This window comes from Physella acuta, unplaced genomic scaffold (assembly GCF_028476545.2).
Source record: "Physella acuta isolate Inbredline_101_S28 unplaced genomic scaffold, ASM2847654v3 ptg000367l, whole genome shotgun sequence".
Lineage (NCBI taxonomy): Eukaryota > Metazoa > Mollusca > Gastropoda > Physidae > Physella > Physella acuta.
This window is the reverse complement of record NW_026731886.1, coordinates 116,170-135,456: the sequence shown is the minus strand read 5'-3', so window position 1 is coordinate 135,456 and position 19,287 is coordinate 116,170. Positions and strand designations below refer to the sequence as shown.

Genomic DNA, 19,287 nt, shown 5'->3' with positions numbered 1-19,287 from the left:
ACTGGCCGCTCTGAAGATGAGCTAAAAATGCCTACAAAACATTTTCTTTAAGACCTCTCTTTCGGGGAGGGGGGGGGGGGCGCAAGCAAATCCACGCCCCCCAGCCACCCGCACCCGATTTTTTTAAATATAGAAAATACACTATACACGAAGGAATAAAGAAACAGTCAACCCCGTACACGTTGCTCACAAAACTACAGCTGTGTAAGGCAAAAGTTTTATACAACTCTAGAAGAGATTTGACTCAAATTTTAATGATCCCACCAATTTCACATCTGACTAAAACTAGATGGTTCCACTAGATGGACACGCCCACGGAATAAATGCTCACGTGAGCCAATAACGGTCCTCCAACTACCATCTCACGTTGAACCCCTTTTTAAAGTAATTCGTTTCATAAAATTTAGTCCTCTGTAGAAATCCTTGTTGTCATTCATATACTTGATTGAATTTACTCCGGGGTTTGTAATTGACAATTTTAGAACCTTCAATTTTCACTATTCCCTTTGGGTAAACTCTCACTGATGGCGAAGGTTTACACATTTTATTTTTTTGAGAACCTGCGATTCCCATTATTACCTATTAGTATACCTCCGCGTCACCCAACAGTAAACCCCGTGCGTCATGAGACGCCAATTTGAGAACCCCGTGTACCTTCGACACATTAGCTCCCTGAGGCCGGGGTCGTTAAAACCCAAAGTTGGAACCCCTCTTGTATGTTACCGTTTTAAGCATCGCATCAACTCAACTCCAATTTCGTCAATAGAGAAATCAATAAGAGCCGGCTCCTATAGGAGACCACAGGGAAGATTTGAAGGGATTTCTCAGACAAGGCTTTGATTACCTATTTAAGTGGGGGGGAGATGTACACATAGAAGGGACGACAAGAAACGGGAAATTTTTAAATCTACCACACAGGTAGTAGATAGGAGGAGGGGGCGGGGTCGGTATATAGTTGATAGGGGGGGGGGGGTGGTCGGTGTGAAGTCTATAGTTGATATGGGGGTAAGTCATGATGGGGGGGGGGGGAGTCGGTATATAGTCGAAATGGGGGGTCGGTATATATAGTTGATATAAGGGGTCGGTATATATTTGATATAAGGGGTCGGTATATAGTTTATATGGGTGGAGTCGGTATATAGTTGATATGGGGGGGGGTCGGTATATAGCTGGTATGGGGGGCGGTATATAGCTGGCATGGGGGGGGCGGTATATAAATGATATGGGGGGTCATTATATAGTTGATATAGGAGGTCGGTATGGGGGAGTCGGTATATAGTTGATATGCGGGTAATTTAGGATGGGGTAGGTGGTTACATGGGATGAGGGTCGGGTAAGGCTGGGTTGGGCATCAGGTGTGTGTGAGATTGAAGTAGAGTTGGGGTACTGAGGTAAAGAAAGCTATACGAGAAGGGGGGATTATAGTTTAGGGGTGGATTAAGCTATCAGGGGAGATCCTATCTGGTTCCTGTTAGTGACCGATGTTTTTTTTTCCATCCGGGTCCCTTGGGCGACCTGGTCATTTGCAATCCTCCGGTTGACCTCGTCATTTGCATAAATAACAAGAGGCCAAAAGTCGCAAATAGCGGAGTCCCGTGGCAGTAGCTCTGTTCCAGGGTTGTGGGCCTTGCTTTTATACAGATTGAAGTATTTTTTTTATTAATAAATCCCTCAAATTATTCCCCCTGTCGCCTACTCCGGCCTCATTGAAGATGTCGGTTGAAATCCAAGATGTCAGTTTATCTGGGGGGGGGGGGGGGGGGGGGATGGGGGGAGGGGGGCTCAAATTAAAAGATGTCAGTTTATCTGGGCATGGTGGGGGTGGGGGCTCAAATTAAAAGATGTCAGTTTATCTGGGCATGGTGGGGGTTGGGGGGGGGGGGGGCTCAGATAAAAAGATGTCAGTTTATCTGGGCATGGTGGGGGTTGGGGGGGGGGCTCAGATAAAAAGATGTCAGTTTATCTGGGCATGGGCATGCTCACGCTAAATGCTAATGTGCATCTAGGCATTGGGGTAGGGGGTGACATTTAAAGATATCAGCAGAACATGGGAAAGCTGATGTTAAAAGATGTCAACTCACATTAAAATTTGTCAGTTTATCTGGGGTGGGAGTGGGGGCGCACATTAAAATATGTCACCTGGACATGGGTGTGCAGACGTTAAAACTGCCCCACACAGTTATGGCGGGAGCTTGATGTAAACACCCGCCTGTATAAATATGCATTGAATTGTCCAAGTTGGCACGCACCATTTACACGTGTCTACAGTAATGGTGATCAGGGTAATGGACGGTCCAGCCGACCCGGACTGTTGCATGAGTCATCATGATTCACGGTCTAACCTCATTCCCAGATCACGTTGGTGGGGGGTGGGGGATAACGGGTTGACCACGAAAGATTTACGAAGATTTATTTCTTCTTCATATTTTTATCCAACCCGTCTTTTTTAAAAATGTGAATTAGATCTATCTAGACTGTATTGCTATTGAGCGACTGTGACAAATTTCATGAGATTGTTGAACTTACTCATGTGGGTATTTTTTTTTAAAGTAATATTTTTACTGTGATCATACACAGTTTTTTGTTTGTGGGGAGTGTGGGGGGGGGGGGGGGCGACATTGGGTAGCCATGTTTGATCCATCAAAAGTTTTAACACATTTTAAAGTGTCCAGTCTGGATGATACACGTTTGAACTTTGTGTACAGTCTGTATGATACAAGTTTGAACTTTGTGTACAGTCTGTATGATACAAGTTTGAACTTTGTGTACAGTCTGTATGATACAAGTTTGAACTTTGTGTACAGTCTGTATGATACAAGTTTGAACACTGTGTTCGGATCATACAGGGCTCAACGTTCTTAACTAAATACAGGTTCCGGTTTAAGGTGAAAACGGTCGATCTGTTGGAACCAAATAACGGTCGATCTGTCAGAACCAAATTGACTTTCCGCTGAAGCGATTTAGTGGCGAGATTAATGGGACTTTCTCTGAGACTCTGATCATCGTCTAACTGGCTCTTGGATCAGATTAAAGTAAAGGCTTTTTTTGTCGCACTAGGTTTGTGGGTGGGGTAGATCTATTTTAGTCGAACTAGGCATGGTGGGGGGGGGGGATGATCTGTTTTGGGTCGAACTAGGTACGGTGGGTGGGTAGGGGGCGATCTAGTTTGGTCCAACCAAATTTTTTTGGCGGGATTGATCTATTTTCTTGTTAGTCAAACTAGATGGGGGGGGGGGGGGGTAGATCAAACTACGAACAAAATTCGTAACTATGTTTTTCCGACTCAAGGGAAGTGTAAAACGTCGAGATATGTGTGAAAATCTCGATTTTGATTTTTGATTTTTTGCACGATTACAATATTTCCTCTTTACTTCGTATACGAGAAAGTAAAAATTATGCTTGAAGTATTTTTAAAACTTTAATATTTTAAGCATCTAGGGCCTATATTAAAGCTACAAATGTAGACAATTTGAAAATAATGTTTTTGAGTTAAAGGCTACATTTCTATTTATTTTCGTCAAGCCTAAAAGACAAACAATAATTGTCAGTATTTTAGTCATTTTTGGGTGCATTCATTAACACGCATTTTTAGACTTAACACTAAAGGGTAATGATTGTAATCAAAAATATAAAATGTTTATGCCTCGCTTTTTTTTTTAAATCTATGCATTAAAAATGCATAAAAACGTTTTACTAACAAGCTTTTTTAGCAGTAATTCACTAAAAAGAAGCAAATAAAAGATTTTCTTTAAATGTACAAAAATACACCACTATTTAAATAACTATAAAGAAAAGCGTGGGTCGCTATCAATTGGATACTTTTAATAATATTTAGGAAGAGACCCACGCTTTTCTATACAGTTATTTAAATAGTAGTGTTACTATATAAAGAAAATCATAAGTTTTGAAAAAGTACTTCTCATTTATTTTCTCCTTTTTAGTGCATTATATCATTAATGCTTACGAGAAAAATGGCCCGTTGAGGAAGGGTACAACGGGCGCTAGGCTGATAGTGCTGTCTCTTTTCTCTAAACTAAAACCAACCCACCCCCCCACACACCACCCCCACCCCACCCCCCCACCCCCACACACCACCCCCACCCCCCACCACACACCACCCCCACCCCCACCCCTCACCCCCACACACCACCCCCTCCACACACCGCCCCCCCACCCCCCACCCCCCCAAAAAAAACATGTCTACCGTCCCATTCAACGAAATATAATTATATACTTTTTCCAGTGTCCGCCCCCTCCCAGAAAACTCTACCCCCGCCCCCGAAAATTTCAAGTACCCCCCACCCCTCTCCGGGGAGGAAAAAGTCTGAAAGAAACACTGAAACCAACCCACCCCCCACACACCACCCCCCACCCACCCCCCCACCCCACCCACCCCCACACACACACCCCCACCCCTCCACCCCCCCCCCCCCCAAAACATGTCTACCGTCCCATTGCAAGAAAACCACTTTTTAGATTAGACACATTAATTAGGCGGTAATTTTATTATAGAGTATCGATGAGGAAATTTCTTTTGAGTTGGGGAGGGGGGGGGGGGCTCAGACGTTCTTACGCGGGGGGTGGGGCTTCGCCCCTACCCGAAGAATTGTATGCAAGAAACTCTTCACGCAAACCATTTAGATTAGACAAAATTTCCTTTTTATTCAATGTTTACGCGATAATCAATGACGTCATTATATTACTGTGTGCACTTTCTGCATGTTTTTAATTTCCTTGTGTTTTCTCTAGAGCGTTCTTGTCAGACAGAGCGTTCTTGTCAGACAGACAGCGAAACTATTTTAATGCTTATTATTAAAACATTTTTATGCATTTTTTGCTGGTTCCAAATGGTTCCAAATTTTTGTTGCCAAAAAGCCTATTTTTCAACCAAAATTGAATATTTTAAAACATCTATGTAACAAGTACAAAATTACTTCCAGTTTTTTAAGGCTAGAAATAGTCAAAGAAATAATTACTAATAATATAGTAGTAATTTAGCTAACACTTTTATTTTTTATTTGGATTAGTAGAGTGGGTGTGTCGTAGTGGTTGGGGTTGTTATAGTTTTTAATATAAATACAATACTAGCTATACACCATAGATCACTATTGTGTATTTTTTATCATGGGAAAACAATTGTTTTAACTTTTATTGTTTTACTCTCCCTGGCATTCTCGTTGACTTCAAAGAGAGGTTGAGGGGAGTTTTTGAAAATATTTGAAATTCTTAAATAATTCTAAATGGCTTTTATTTGATTCAAAAGTATAAAATGAGTGTAATCGATAGTTTCCAAACGGCTTTAATTTTTACAAATTATAATTTTATCGCTTGCCATATTTTAAAAAAAGATTTTTTCAAAAGTTTAGTTTGATTACATAGACTTTTCATGCTTTATTGAGTTGCATGACTAAAAACTATTGCGCACCAAATGAACATGCGCGTATAATCACGCAATAGTAGTAGGACACCCAGCTAATTTCAGAAAATTTTAATTAATTCATAAAAATTTAATTAGACATCTAATTAAGTCAAATCTGATGTCAGAATGCATCATCTTCAGGTCTTGACCCTCGTGCCAACTTTGAAACCAATCTGTCAGATGTGCCCGAAATTTCGCTTGCCCGTTTCGATCTATGACGACTTAAAGGAAGCACGTTAAATAAAAGCCTGTAAAAACGATTTTCTTTTAAATGCAATTCTATTTAACTAGATCTATAAATTAAACAGTTAGTCTTTCAGAAATAATTTTTTTTAAATATTTTTAACTAAATATAAAAATGCATTTTACTCATTATCTAAAAATTAAATAGGGTTAGTATTTAAGAAAATTGGAAATTTGCAATATTGTCTTTATAATTTTTTTTAAAAACTTTTTTTTTCCATTTTAATACATTACTAAAAGCCTGTCATTATATACGGGTTTAATAATGCATAGCCTAATATTCTAGATATAGATCAATATCACTGTCGTCTGCTTAGGGCGCCAAACAAGGAGTTAGGATAAATATTCGGGGGCCTTTTTTTTTACGACTTCAGTGATAAATTTTACTAGCAAATCGAAACAAAATAAAAGCTTCTAACTAACGTTTCGGTGTTGGTGAATTGGGTTGCTGCGATGCTATTCTTGTCCCCCCCCCCTTCCCCACATACCATTCCTAAACACTCGTCTGGTAGATATTAATACAACAGAAAAAATTAGGCCGCACATATAGGGGTCAACCTCCCGACCTGTCACCATATTCATTTACCTAATACCCGCCTGACCACCCACCTAAAATGACCAAACATCGCCTAAAATAGTTCCCTATTATTTTTATCCTTTACTAACACAAAATAGATGCAAATGTCAATGTTAATTTTGTGTATACGCCATGACCAGCCTATAGTCAGTTTAAACAGTCGTGCCTCCCCAGTTGTTTTAAACCTAATGTTAGCGGCCATCACCACACAACTGACTTTCTAAATCTGGCTAATTGTTTTAAACCTAATGTTAGCGGTCAGCACCACACAACTGACTTTCTAAATCTGGCTAGTTGTTTTAAACCTAATGTTAGCAGTCAGCACCACACAACTGACTTTCTAAATCTGGAGCCACATGGTGCAGCTAGCTCTAGGATTTTTTCTTGTGTATATTGATCTGGCAAACTGAAGCAGGCTTGATTGTTGTAGCTGTAGCCGGTCTTGTTAATTAATTGTTGTAGCTTTAGCCGGTCTTGTTAATTGCCCATGTTGGGTTACACTTTAAAAACGTGAAGTGATTAACGGTGCTATCGTCCGGTCAACAAACCCATTCTACATTGTAATGGCCCTGCAGTTGTGCTTGTTCTACTTTAGTAAGCGATGCTGGTCCACGCAATACGACTGGCTGCAGCTAGACAGCATGGCTGGCCCTAGCAAGACGGTCGGCTGTAGCTAAGTGGCATGGCCGGACCTAGCAATATGGCTGGCTGCAGCTAAGTGGCATGGCTGGACATAACAATACGGCTGGCTGCAGCTAGACAGCAAGCCTGGCTCTAGCCAATGATCGTGACATGCCTACATACCACCAATCTTCAGCAGGCCCTCAAGAGCCGTACCCAGCTACTAACTTTACCTACGACTTCCGGTTGCCGGTTGTACAGAGTAAGTAATCCTGGCATAGACTGCTGGGAGGTTTCCGGGGCTGTATTCATGTCGGAAAACCACATTCACACAATACATTCACATACCACATTCACTCAAGACATTCACATACCACATTCACACAAGACATTCACATACCGCATTCACACAAGATATTCACATACCATACTCACATACACTCATTCACACAAGATATTTACTCAAGAATACACAAACCACATTCACACAAGACATTCACTTAAGTCATTAACACACACCATTCATACAAGATTCACATGCAAAATTGTGACACAAGACATCCACATACCACATTCACACGTCACATTCTCACAAGACATCGAATATTCACACAAGAATTTCAGTCGACCTATTGTACGCTACTCAGGATAACAAACACATCTGACTTAGCGTGTAAAGGCCCGGGGGTACAGCTCGTCCCCGGGAGGTTCAGGCGGTGCAGACCGTCCCAGTTCACGTCTAACTCCCGTCTCTGTCCATTCCAGGTCCACCCAAGATCACGATGGCCCCTAAGAGTACCAAGGTCGCTGAGGAAGGAACGGTCAGTTTTTTCTGTCGAGCGTCAGGTAACCCCGCCCCCACCTTCCACTGGGAGAAGGGGGGCAAGCGGATCAACCCCAGCAGGAACAGGTACGAGCTGAACGACGCCCCACATGTCTCCGCCCTCCGGATCAAGCCGGTCAAGGCCGGGAAGGACAACGCCACCTACACCTGTGTGGCCAACAACGGCCTGGGTGAGGCCCGGGCCGACGCCACCCTCAAGATCTACGCCAAGGAGGAGGACACAGGTAAACGTTTACACCTGCTCACGGTGCCGGTCTTTCATTACCATCAGCAACCCCCACCCTTCCCACCCTCTGTCACGACGCTGCACCATTCGTTGCTTTCATGGCTTCATGTGTCTGTCACGTGACTTGCTCGCGACCAGCTGTCACTGGCCGACCTGTCACTGACCAGCTGTCACTGGCCGAGCAAGTCAAGTGACCTGATCCATCAGAAAATTTGTCAATTAAATTATTTCGCTTGTACAGGTTGGAAGGCACGCGAGCGTTCATCCCCTACGTCATCACCTCACACTCTGCGCTCACCCACGCCTCACATTTCTACCTAGTAGTGAATCACCTTTAGTTGACTTTCGGACCTTTTGCTCACGTTCCATCATGATTCTGCTTATTCATGTCATAATTAATAAAAACCTACCACTGCCCAGTTAATTAAACCTACCACTGCCCAGTTAAACCTACCACTGCCCAGTTAATTAAACCTACCACTGCCCAGTTAATTAAACCTACCACTGCCCATTTTTTTAAACCTACCATCTGCCAGTTAATTAAACCTACCATCTGCCCAGTTGATTAAACCTACCACTGCCCAGTTTATTAAACCTACCATCTGCCTAGTTAATTAAACCTACCATCTGCCTAGTTAATTAAACCTACCATCTGCCCAGTTAATTAAACCTACCACTGCCCAGTTAATTATACCTACCATCTGCCGAGTTAATTAAACCTACCATCTGCCCAGTTAATTAAACCTACCACTGCCCAGTTAATTAAACCTACTACTGCCCAGTTAATTAAACCTACCACTGCCCAGTTAATTAAACCTACCACTGCCCAGTTAATTGAACCTACCACTGCCCAGTTAATTAAACCTACCACTGCCCAGTTAATTGAACCTACCACTGCCCAGTTAATTGAACCTACCACTGCCCAGTTAATTAAACCTACCACTGCCCAGTTAATTAAACCTACCAGTTACGAATCAATGAGTGTTCAGCGCTTTACGGCTATAGTTAACATACTTTAACAACGGTCACCGGTAGAGGGACATCAACAACGGTCACCGCTAGAGGGACATCAACAACGGTCATCTGGCCATAATGTGACACCATTGGTTGGTCATCTGGCCATAATGTGACACCATTGGTTGGTCATTTGGCCATAATGTGACACCATTGGTTGGTCATCTGGCCATAATGTGACCCCATGGGTTGGTCATTGTTTGACACCATGGGTTGGTCATTGTTTGACACCATGGGTTGGTCATTTGGCCATTGTGTGACACCATGGGTTGGTCATTTGGCCATTGTGTGACACCATGGGTTGGTCCTCTGGTCATTGAGTGACACCAGGGGCATGAGAAGGTGCATGTGCTCCGGTCAGTTAGAAGAAAAGTCGACCTCAGGTCAGTTAGAGGACAGTAGCCCATACTAAACCCAAGCTTGTGAACGCGTTGAACACCTTGGAATAGCTGCAGCCACAGATCCGCCTACCGTCCCGCCGTTTGCGGAATCTTTCCGCAAAATCAAAATAAAAAATGTCTTGTTTAGCCATTTTATGTCCGCCACTGCATATTCCGCTAACTCAAAAAATAGGCGAAAATATGAACTTAAAAAAATTGTAATGAAAAAAGCGGGGTAAATGTGATTATTTCCCTTAGCTAATATTTTCTTTTTCCACGTATACTCACCAGGCCTACATGTTTATACGGCGAAAATTTTCAGGTGCTGAGATTGGGGCAACTACATCTTCAACTTTAAAAAATAAACACAAAAAAATATAAACAAAACGTTTCATTTTGTTAAGCGATAAAGAAATACAGGAACAAAAGTTCATTTTGGCCTTATTAATCGTGCGATATAAATTGATAAAATATGGATGAAAATCGATTGATGGCAAGACTCAACATGTGTTCATATAACATTTGTTCATATAACATTTGTTCATATAACATTTGTTCATATAACATTTGTTCATATAACATTTGTTCATATAACATTTGTTTATAAAACATTTGTTCATATGTTAATATCATATGGCTAGTTAAGTCAGAACTTCAAGACAAAAATACTTTAGAGATAGCTTCATGTTGTTGTGATGTTGTAGCATCAACTACTCTTTAACCAACAAAAACGATGGTATCAACTCAAATAATTTAGATTAGCGCATCATCTTTATTCACGACCTGTACCGCTAGCAGATGTGAACGTCTTAGAGTGTGTGAGTGTGTGTGTCCCTAGCAGCCTGTGTGTGTGTGTGACAGTGTGTGTGTGTGTGTGTGCCTCTCCCAGCCCGTGTGTGTGTGACAGTGTGTGTGTGTGTGTGCCTCTCGCAGCCCGTGTGTGTGTGTGACAGTGTGTGTGTGTGCCTCTCGCAGCCCGTGTGTGTGTGCCTCTCGCAGCCCGTGTGTGTGTGACAGTGTGTATGTGTGTGTGTGCCTCTCGCAGCCCGTGTGTGTGTGTGACAGTGTGTGTGTGTGTGTGACTCTCGCAGCCCGTGAGTGTGTGCCTCTTGCAGCCCGTGTGTGTGTGTGACAGTGTGTGTGTGTGTGACTCTCGCAGCCCGTGAGTGTGTGCCTCTCGCAGCCCGTGTGTGTGTGACAGTGTGTGTGTGTGTGCCTTTCGCAGCCCGTGTGTGTGTGTGACAGTGTGAGTGTGTGTGTGTGTGTGTGCCTCTCGCAGCCCGTGCGTGTGACAGTGTGAGTGTGTGTGTGTGTGCCTCTCGCAGCCCGTAAGATGACTCATCTCTGCCAGCATTGATCGACCACTGATGCCGGCACGCTCTGGCCTCGATCGAACTGTGTACGGTTAGCCTATCCCCGCATCAGCAGCAAAACAATGCCGTGTACGGTTAGCCTTATCACACCGTGTACGGTTAGCCTATCACACCGTGTACGGTTAGCCTATCGTCTGGTGTGTCAACCAGTGTACGGTTATTAACCAACAAATGCCGGGTTTCCAATTGTTTAACGCCTAGCGGTTGCCTCAGCATTAGGGGCCTCCAACAAACGCCTTCCTCAGCACAATTCTCACGGCCCTAGTCTGGCCAATCAATGTTTGGCTCGACCGCCATCTTTAACGGCTGTAAACAGTGACCACCTCACGGCTGTAAACAGTGACCACCTCACGGCTGTAAACAGTGACCACCTCACGGCTGTAAACAGTGACCACCTCACGGCTGTAGACGGTGACCACCTGACGGCTGTAGACGGTGAGCGCATCGATAATATCAGTTGATGTTGAGACCATGCCTTGATGACCGAGATTTGAACAACTCGTGTCGGGCCGAGTAGATGCACTTGAAGAGAAATGTCAGAAGGCCTGACGCCATAAAGAGCGACGTTACCCGGCCCTTGCAAGTTTAATGAGCACACCCGTGTGGACCCTACTCACGCTCGATGGTGGGGGGGGGGTGCAGTATTGATCGGTCTCCTAACAAAACAACACAGCTGAGGGCACATACACCAGAAGCAGGGCAGTGCTACAACAGGACATGCCATTAGGGGCAGAGCGACAATTCATGACAATACAGTGTTGGTGCCATTACACCAGGCGGGGGGCATGACATAAACAAAGCTGTCAGTATCACGTGGTACACATACAGGTCGTTCAGTGGATAAAGTGTGTCGTGGCCGTCCATCTGATGACCACTGTAGGTGTCGTGGCCGTCCGTCTGAGGACCACTGTAGGTGTCGTGGCCGTCCGTCTGATGACCACTGGATAAGTGTCGTGACCTAAGAGCCCCTCCACTTAGACAATTCTAGCTCTGATCGAGCAAAAGTAGAGGGGTGGGATGAGGTTGTCTTTTAGTGAATTTATTTTCTTCCACGACCCCCATCCCACTTTCCATCTTCCCTCCCCCCCCCCCCCCCCCCCCACTATGTTCTACTGAATAGAAATGAACGTGAAGAGGAAACATTGAATTGTTGTCATGGTAACTGGCGAGGAAGCGGCGGATCGATCGACTGGAGCTGTATAATGAACTCTGAAAATTGCATGTTTCTTTGGTGAGGTGGAACCAACACAGCCGACTTCTTGTACGTTCGCGCCGTGCCAACCCACGCAGGTCAACGTGTGTCTAGCTTTACACGCGTTAAGGTTTAAACCACGACCCTAACCTTTGTCGTCACACCACTCACGTTGACGTGTGTGTTTACAGGCTCTGAACACTATTGATTCGCATTCCCTCCCCGCCACGTTTAGCGCACCGCTATACGTCTTTTTTCATTTTGTGTATATGTTACGGTCAAAGCCCGAAGTCGGCCAATGCTAGGATTGGCCGGCCAATCCTAGCATCGGCCAATATCGCCTCCCATAGATCGGTCAAAGTCCGAAACTTTGCTTGATTTCGGCCTTTGGCCAGCCAATCCGCAGACTGGCCATGGTGGACCGGCCAAAGTCTGAAATAGCTCTTGATTTCGGCCTTTGGCCGGCCAAAGTCTTAATTAGAAGATCATGAGCAGATTTTTTTTTTATGCCATAAGGATCATGAAATTAAGTCTTTATTGATTATTAATTAAAGTAAATAACAGAAACATTCCAAATTTTTATTGTGCTATAGTGTCAATCTATCAATATCATCATTTGTTTAAACAAGTTGAACTTTTATGGCATTTAGAATTACATAGCAGCTTGTTATTTTTACACTTGCAGCGATTTGTTGTGCACTTAGTTGTGCAATTGCAGCGAGTGTAGCCTTGGCCCCCAGTCAATGATTGTGAAGATGCGATGGTTCGTAGTGATTTTTCCTCAGTGCCAACTGATGACAATAAGAGCAGTTTTTCGTGAAGAATTGAAAACTCACTTTTAGCATACAGTTGTTTTAGAACACCATGTTCCGTTCCTAATTTGTAGAAACCGCCCTCGGCGCTCATGACAACTGCACTCACGCTTCGGGGATCACCGTGACCTCCGTCAACATCTGGAACACGGATGCGTACATTGTCACCCACTTCAGCATCTTTAAATTTTGTATTTGATGTTTTAAGCATCTTAGCAGTAGCACCTTGATTTTGCAAGCCAGTATGAGCTGCTGACCTGTGTTCCATGATGTCTTGTTTATTGTGACACAATCTGCAGGTAATGTTCCCTCCGTACCCTTCGTCTGCTTCATTGGATATTCCACAAATAGCATGGACATCGTTGACACAGGATCCAAAAGAACAAGATGCACTACAATGTTTTTCACAAAGTACATAGAATCTGTTGGCCACATTATTGTCACGTAACTGGTCTGGAGTTCCGCCACGGCAGCAGATGTGTTATCTGAGGATGTCGTTGCATTTATGGCAACCTTCATTTCTTGTTCAATGTTCTCAAGATCTTCCTCAGTAACTATTTTATCGAGAGCCCATATATGGAAACTAACATGGATTTACATTTTTTTTCTTTTGACAGCCATCTGCTATGTCTTTCTCATGGTCTGACGGCCCTTTTGATCCATGTCGCCTTGCATATAGAATGCTATACAAACAAGAGCTAAACAATACGTTACTCTCAATGAAAACGCACCCAGAATAATGAAAATGCAATCACAACTTAGTCTAGATAGAACATTGGCCAGGACATCCGGCCAATGTACAAAATACGCTGTCAAGTTTAAGCGCTTCGGACTTTGGCCAGTACGTCCCGGCCAGTGCGCGCATTGGCCGGCCAATGTACGAAATACGATCTTAGTGCTAAGTTCTTCGGGCTTTGGCCAAGAGAGCCGGCCAATGCGCGGATTGGCCGGCCAATCCTAGCATTGGCCGCACTTCGGGCTTTGACCGTAACATATACACCATCTTCTCATCCCTCACACAGTTCTCATCCCTACACCCCCCCCCTCCACAAGATATTAATCTTCAGGGTGGGGCTGGCTAGTCTCAGTCAGCCCTTCCCCTGGGTCAATCCAAATGTGCTCATGAATGTAACGTGCATGCCAGTCTCATAACTATTCCAATGATCACGTTATTTGTGTCTTTTGTCCATCTTGTTATACTGACCTGTGTCCAGTTGTTTTTGTACGGGACATTTTTATGTTCCGTTTTACCAGGGGACTTGTAAAGTGCTGGATGTGTGTCTAATGTGGCTTCGTGTCTGTGTGTCCTGTGTTACTGTGTGTGTCCTGTGTTGCTGTGTGTCCTGTGTTGCTGTGTGTGTCCTGTGTTGCTGTGTGTGTCCTGTGTTGCTGTGTGTGTCCTGTGTTGCTGTGTGTCCTGTGTTGCTGTGTGTGTCCTGTGTTGCTGTGTGTCCTGTGTTGCTGTGTGTGTCCTGTGTTGCTGTGTGTGTCCTGTGTTGCTGTGTGTGTCCTGTGTTGCTGTGTGTGTCCTGTGTTGCTGTGTGTCCTGTGTTGCTGTGTGTGTCCTGTGTTGCTGTGTGTCCTGTGATGCTGTGTGTGTCCTGTGTTGCTGTGTGTGTCCTGTGTTGCTGTGTGTGTCCTGTGTCATGTGTGTGTCCTATGTCATGTGTCCTGTGTTACCTTGTGTGTCCTGTGTTGCTGTGTGTGTCCTATGTTGCTGTGTGTGTCCTGTGTCATGTGTCCTGTTTGTGTGAGTCCTGTGTTTCTGCGTGTGTCCTGTGTTGTTGTGTGTGTCATGTGTTGATGTGTATGTCCTATGTTACTGTCTGTGTGTCCTGTGTGTCCTGTGTTGCTGTGTGTGTCATGTGTCCTGTTTCTGTGTGTCATGTGTTGCTGTGTGTGTCCTGTGTTGTTGTGTGTGTCATGTGTTGATGTGTATGTCCTATGTTACTGTCTGTGTGTCCTGTGTGTCCTGTGTTGCTGTGTGTGTCATGTGTCCTGTTTCTGTGTGTCCTGTGTTGCTGTGTGTCCTGCGAGTGTCCTGTGTTACTGTCTGTGTGTCCTGTCGGACAGAGAGAGTCTTGTGAGTCCAATGTTTTAGTCTCACTCTCTGTCAATCCTCAGGTATTGCCTCATGGGTGGTTAGGTATAAAGGTAATCATTTCTTGTCTTGTCTGACACTTAGCAGTTCTTTGTGTGTACACCTGGCTATACACGGTCTTAGCACCTGGCTATACACGGTCTTAGCACCTGGCTATACACGGTCTTAGCACCTGATGTACACGGTCTTAGCACCTGTTCACAGTGTTAACACCTGTTCACGGTGTTAGCACCTGTACACGGTGTTAGCACCTGATGTACATTGTGTTAGCACCTGATGTACATGGTGTTAGCACCTGTTCACGGTGTTAGCACCTGATGTACATGCTGTTAGCACCTGATGTACACGGTGTTAGCACATGATGTACATGCTGTTAGCACCTGATGTACATGCTGTTAGCACCTGATGTACACGGTGTTAGCACATGATGTACATGGTGTTAGCACATGTACACGGTGTTAGCACATGATGTACATGCTGTTAGCACATGATGTACATGCTGTTAGCACCTGATGTACACGGTGTTAGCACATGATGTACATGGTGTTAGCACATGTACACGGTGTTAGCACATGATGTACATGCTGTTAGCACATGATGTACATGCTGTTAGCACATGATGTACGGTGTTAAGCTCCAGATGTATACAGTGTTAGCACCTGCTATAATATGGTGTCACCAAAGAAAGCCTCCCACAAACTGTCTGTGCTTCACCTAGTTCTGTTGTGGCTAGCTGACGGTCAGTGGTCCACATTACTGGCGGTCAGTGTTAGACTAGCACAGTCGTGTCCCCTAGTGTGTCTCGTCTCTCACGGTGGCGCTGTGTCGCGCCTCTGAGTGGTCAGTTCTGTGTCGTCTGTTCACCTGGCTTATGTCACCTGTATTACCTGAACCCTGTAAACCTACCTGCTGTTGAAGCCACACGGCCATTTGTCCTTACCTGACCACAATTTTCTGGCCAGGATTTGAATTTGCCCGATAACGGGATAAGTACACATATTTTAAAAAGATGAGGGAAATTGTGACCCCCCTCCCTCCCCCTCCCCCCCCCCCCCCTAAACAAATGGTCGTGTTTTGTTTCAAATCTTCAACCTATACCACCTCTTGCTTGTGGCTTTCTGTGTTGTTTTACACCTGATTTTTTTAACATCCGCAGCCGTAAACTGGGTAGGTGTGTACACTGTGAGGTTGTAGTTTAACACGACACTTTTATTGAAGTTACCCAGTGGACATGGCATTCTGTTTAATGGGGACAGTTAAATTTGTCTATCATTTTTCGTTTGGCTTCTTCCGAACGAGCATTTTAGTTAGCCAACTCAGTAGAGTGTGATTAAAGGGAAACAACCAATACAAAACTCTTGAAAATTTAGAAGAAAAAACGTAGTTACCGCCCTTAGGCCATTTGTTAATTTTCCTCCCCCATTCCACCCCTTCCCATTTATATTGTATCTTTTAACGATTTTTGTTGCTTGCAATTTGTTTCAGCTATGGTCCATAGAGGCAATTTTTTACGCATTGGGTGTGTGACTCATCGCTGTTTGTTTATACAAAAACAATTTGTAAATAATCTCGTTTCCACCACCACCACCATTACACACCATCCACAGGTTCAACCACAGGTTCTTAAACACATTGCGTCAGATATTTTAATGTCGGTAAATTACTAGTTTTCAACAAACCTCAACATTCTTTTGTTACAAAATTGCGTTAATTCCCTCGCTACAAAAAGGGAAACAAATTAAGTATAATAATAGTTTCCATCGTAGCCTACACATTGTAGCAGACGGGTATTGATAAACTTAGCGGGTACATTGTAGCAGACTGTATTGATAAACTTAGCAGGTAATGGGGATGGAACTTTAGCATGAGCCCAGAATACACTCAAGGTGCAGCCTACACATTTTCTTTTACTGTCGCGTAAAAACATTGTGGAATAGAAAAACTAGATGCGTTTTAATCTTTCATATACAGATTCTAAATTATTATGTATGTTTCATGTTGATGATCATTTAGATAACTACACAGAAATTGAGGATAGGAGGGGCTCTTGTTAATGCTAATTTAGATAACTACGCAGAAATTGTGGGAGGGTGATGTACAATTAAATTCTCCACACAGTAACGAAAATAAAAAACAAACGTTACCGATCATGCACACTGAAGTATTGATTTTTTAAGTAATATTTGCATGGCTGCGCCGTTATGAGGGCTGGGATGGGGAAACTCCGATGCCACAGATCAAAACATTACTGCCTAGAGAGGAGGCCTAAATCATTAGGTAATGGAGGCCTTGATTATACATCTTGTCACAATTTGTAGACAAGTTTAATCTATGATACGGAAATATGTCTCAAAGCACATTTTCTTGACCTTTTTCATCCATGATACGGAAATAAGTGGCAAAAGAGACAAAAAACGGATATGTAAACATGATTTTTTTCGCTAACTAGTCAAACTAGTCTTAACATTAATTTCTTTTCTATTAAATTTTGATATATTGACTCTGTCACATGTAGACACTATGTAGGCAGTATGAAGACAGTAGGTAGGCCGCTATGTAAACAAAACGTAGGCAGTAGTTAGGAAAAATGTAGGCAATAGGTAGACAATAGGTACGCAGGATGTAGGCAATAGGTAAGACAAAATGCAGGTGATAGGTAGACAACATGTAGGCAGTATGTAGGCAATAGGTAGACAATATATAGGCAATAGGTACGCAGTATGTAGGCAATAGGTAGGCAATAGGTAGGCAGTCTGTAGGCAATAGATAGACAATATGTAGGCAATAGGTATGCAGTATGTAGGCAATAGGTAGGCAGTATGTAGACAATATGTAGGCCTATCTTTAAAGTGTGAGACTTGTCAGAAGATAAAGTGGACAAAAACATTTTTTTCACGTCGTTATTGATCGGGTCCTTCGTGGCCAACTTTATAGACAGGTTTTTCTTTTCCTTGGTAGCATACTCACATGGTAGCATACAAACATGGTAGCATACAAACATGGTAGCATACAAACATGGTAGCATACAAACATGGTAGCATACAAACATGGTAGCATACAAACATGGTAGCATACAAACATGGTAGCATACAAACATGGTAGCATACAAACATGGTAGCATACAAACATGGTAGCATACTCACGTGTGTGGTAGTACACTCACGTTTAGCGCACACAAGAAGGGTAGCACACACACACACACACACACACACACACTCGCCCATGTAATTAATCGACGTATGTGAGGTATTTAAAGAAAAAAAAACCCTGTATGGGGTCATTGACCGTTTTCTGGATCACGAAAACCTTGACCAGTCTCGACGCCTGCTTGAGCTTAAAAACTAGGACACAGTGACAACATAAGCCGTTTTGGTTTTAAATTAATAAAACAATCATTTACCTAATTAAATTCGTACAAAAATATTTAAATTTATAAACCAATCAATGTATAAATGAAAGCCGCACACTTCTTAAAATGTTGTATTTAGATTAAGTTAATCTCCACAAAGTTTAACTCACGTAAATGTTATTTTTGTTGTAATACCCTCCTATCACATTAGCTGAGCTTAGTCTAGTAGACCACCCTTTTACCACCTTTTTTAACCACTTATTCCACATATTTACCACTCCCCTTCCCCATTTTAGACAAATATTTTTATTGTGTTTTCTATTTATAGTTTGTTATATTTGTCACTAGTTTTCTTAAATAAAAATAGTTCAGTAATAAAACCTAATCATAATTAGCTTAATAAGTATACCATTATGATTTGTTACCTACCATGTCTAACGTGTGTAAAGATTCGTGGTGTCTTTGATCCAAGTTGCCTGTCCAAGTTTTGACCCACTCCATCTCTCTCACAGACCTCCCCGCGGGATTCCCAAAGATTGAAGTCAACCCAAAGCTCAAGTCGGTGGAGAAGGACAAGCAGATCAGTTTAAACTGTGAGGTCAGTGGTGACCCCACACCCACCGTCCTCTGGCTCAAGGACAACCTGCCCGTGGACACAACTGACCCCCGGGTGTCCGTCTCGGAAACAGGTGGGTTACTTCATATGGTACTTTATATGTTACTTCATGTTACTTCATGTTACTTCATGTGTTAGTTGAGTTGGTACTTCATCTGTTAGTTGAGGTGTTACTTCATGTTACTTGACGCGGTACTTTATATTTTACTTGAGATGGTATTTCACGTGTTACTTAGGGTGTGACATTCTAGGCCACTGCTGGTTCTCATCCAACCTAGTAATGCTTTAATCCATCACGATAATCTCTAATCTAATGGCTAATCTACTCAGGTAACCTCGCCCATCAAAGTAGATCTACACTTCAAGCCATCGGGCAATCCCTTATCCATTCATTTACTACCTAATCTAACAATGTACTACATAATCCACCACTATATTCCCAGATCCACTCATGTATCCACACTTAGCTAATCCACTAAGTTAATCCACTCACCCTATTCCACCTCAGTTGGCCTAATCC

At 43.2% G+C, this 19,287-nt stretch overlaps 1 protein-coding gene across 19 annotated transcripts in view; it reads left to right on the top strand.

Annotated features, from left to right (window-relative positions):
• The window catches only part of LOC131941618 (tyrosine-protein phosphatase Lar), a 180,646-nt gene that overhangs the window by 80,385 nt on the left and 80,974 nt on the right, over positions 1 to 19,287 (top strand). For 17 of the 19 annotated variants that reach the window (XM_059300948.1, XM_059300954.1, XM_059300949.1 and 14 more), the window contains 4 exons: positions 7,060 to 7,122; positions 7,626 to 7,928; positions 14,826 to 14,855; positions 18,664 to 18,840. In XM_059300948.1, coding sequence (XP_059156931.1) covers positions 7,060 to 7,122; positions 7,626 to 7,928; positions 14,826 to 14,855; positions 18,664 to 18,840 — 573 coding nt within the window. The remainder of the gene's footprint in view (positions 1 to 7,059; positions 7,123 to 7,625; positions 7,929 to 14,825; positions 14,856 to 18,663; positions 18,841 to 19,287) is intronic. The other 2 variants (XM_059300958.1, XM_059300957.1) reach the window with 2 other exon arrangements.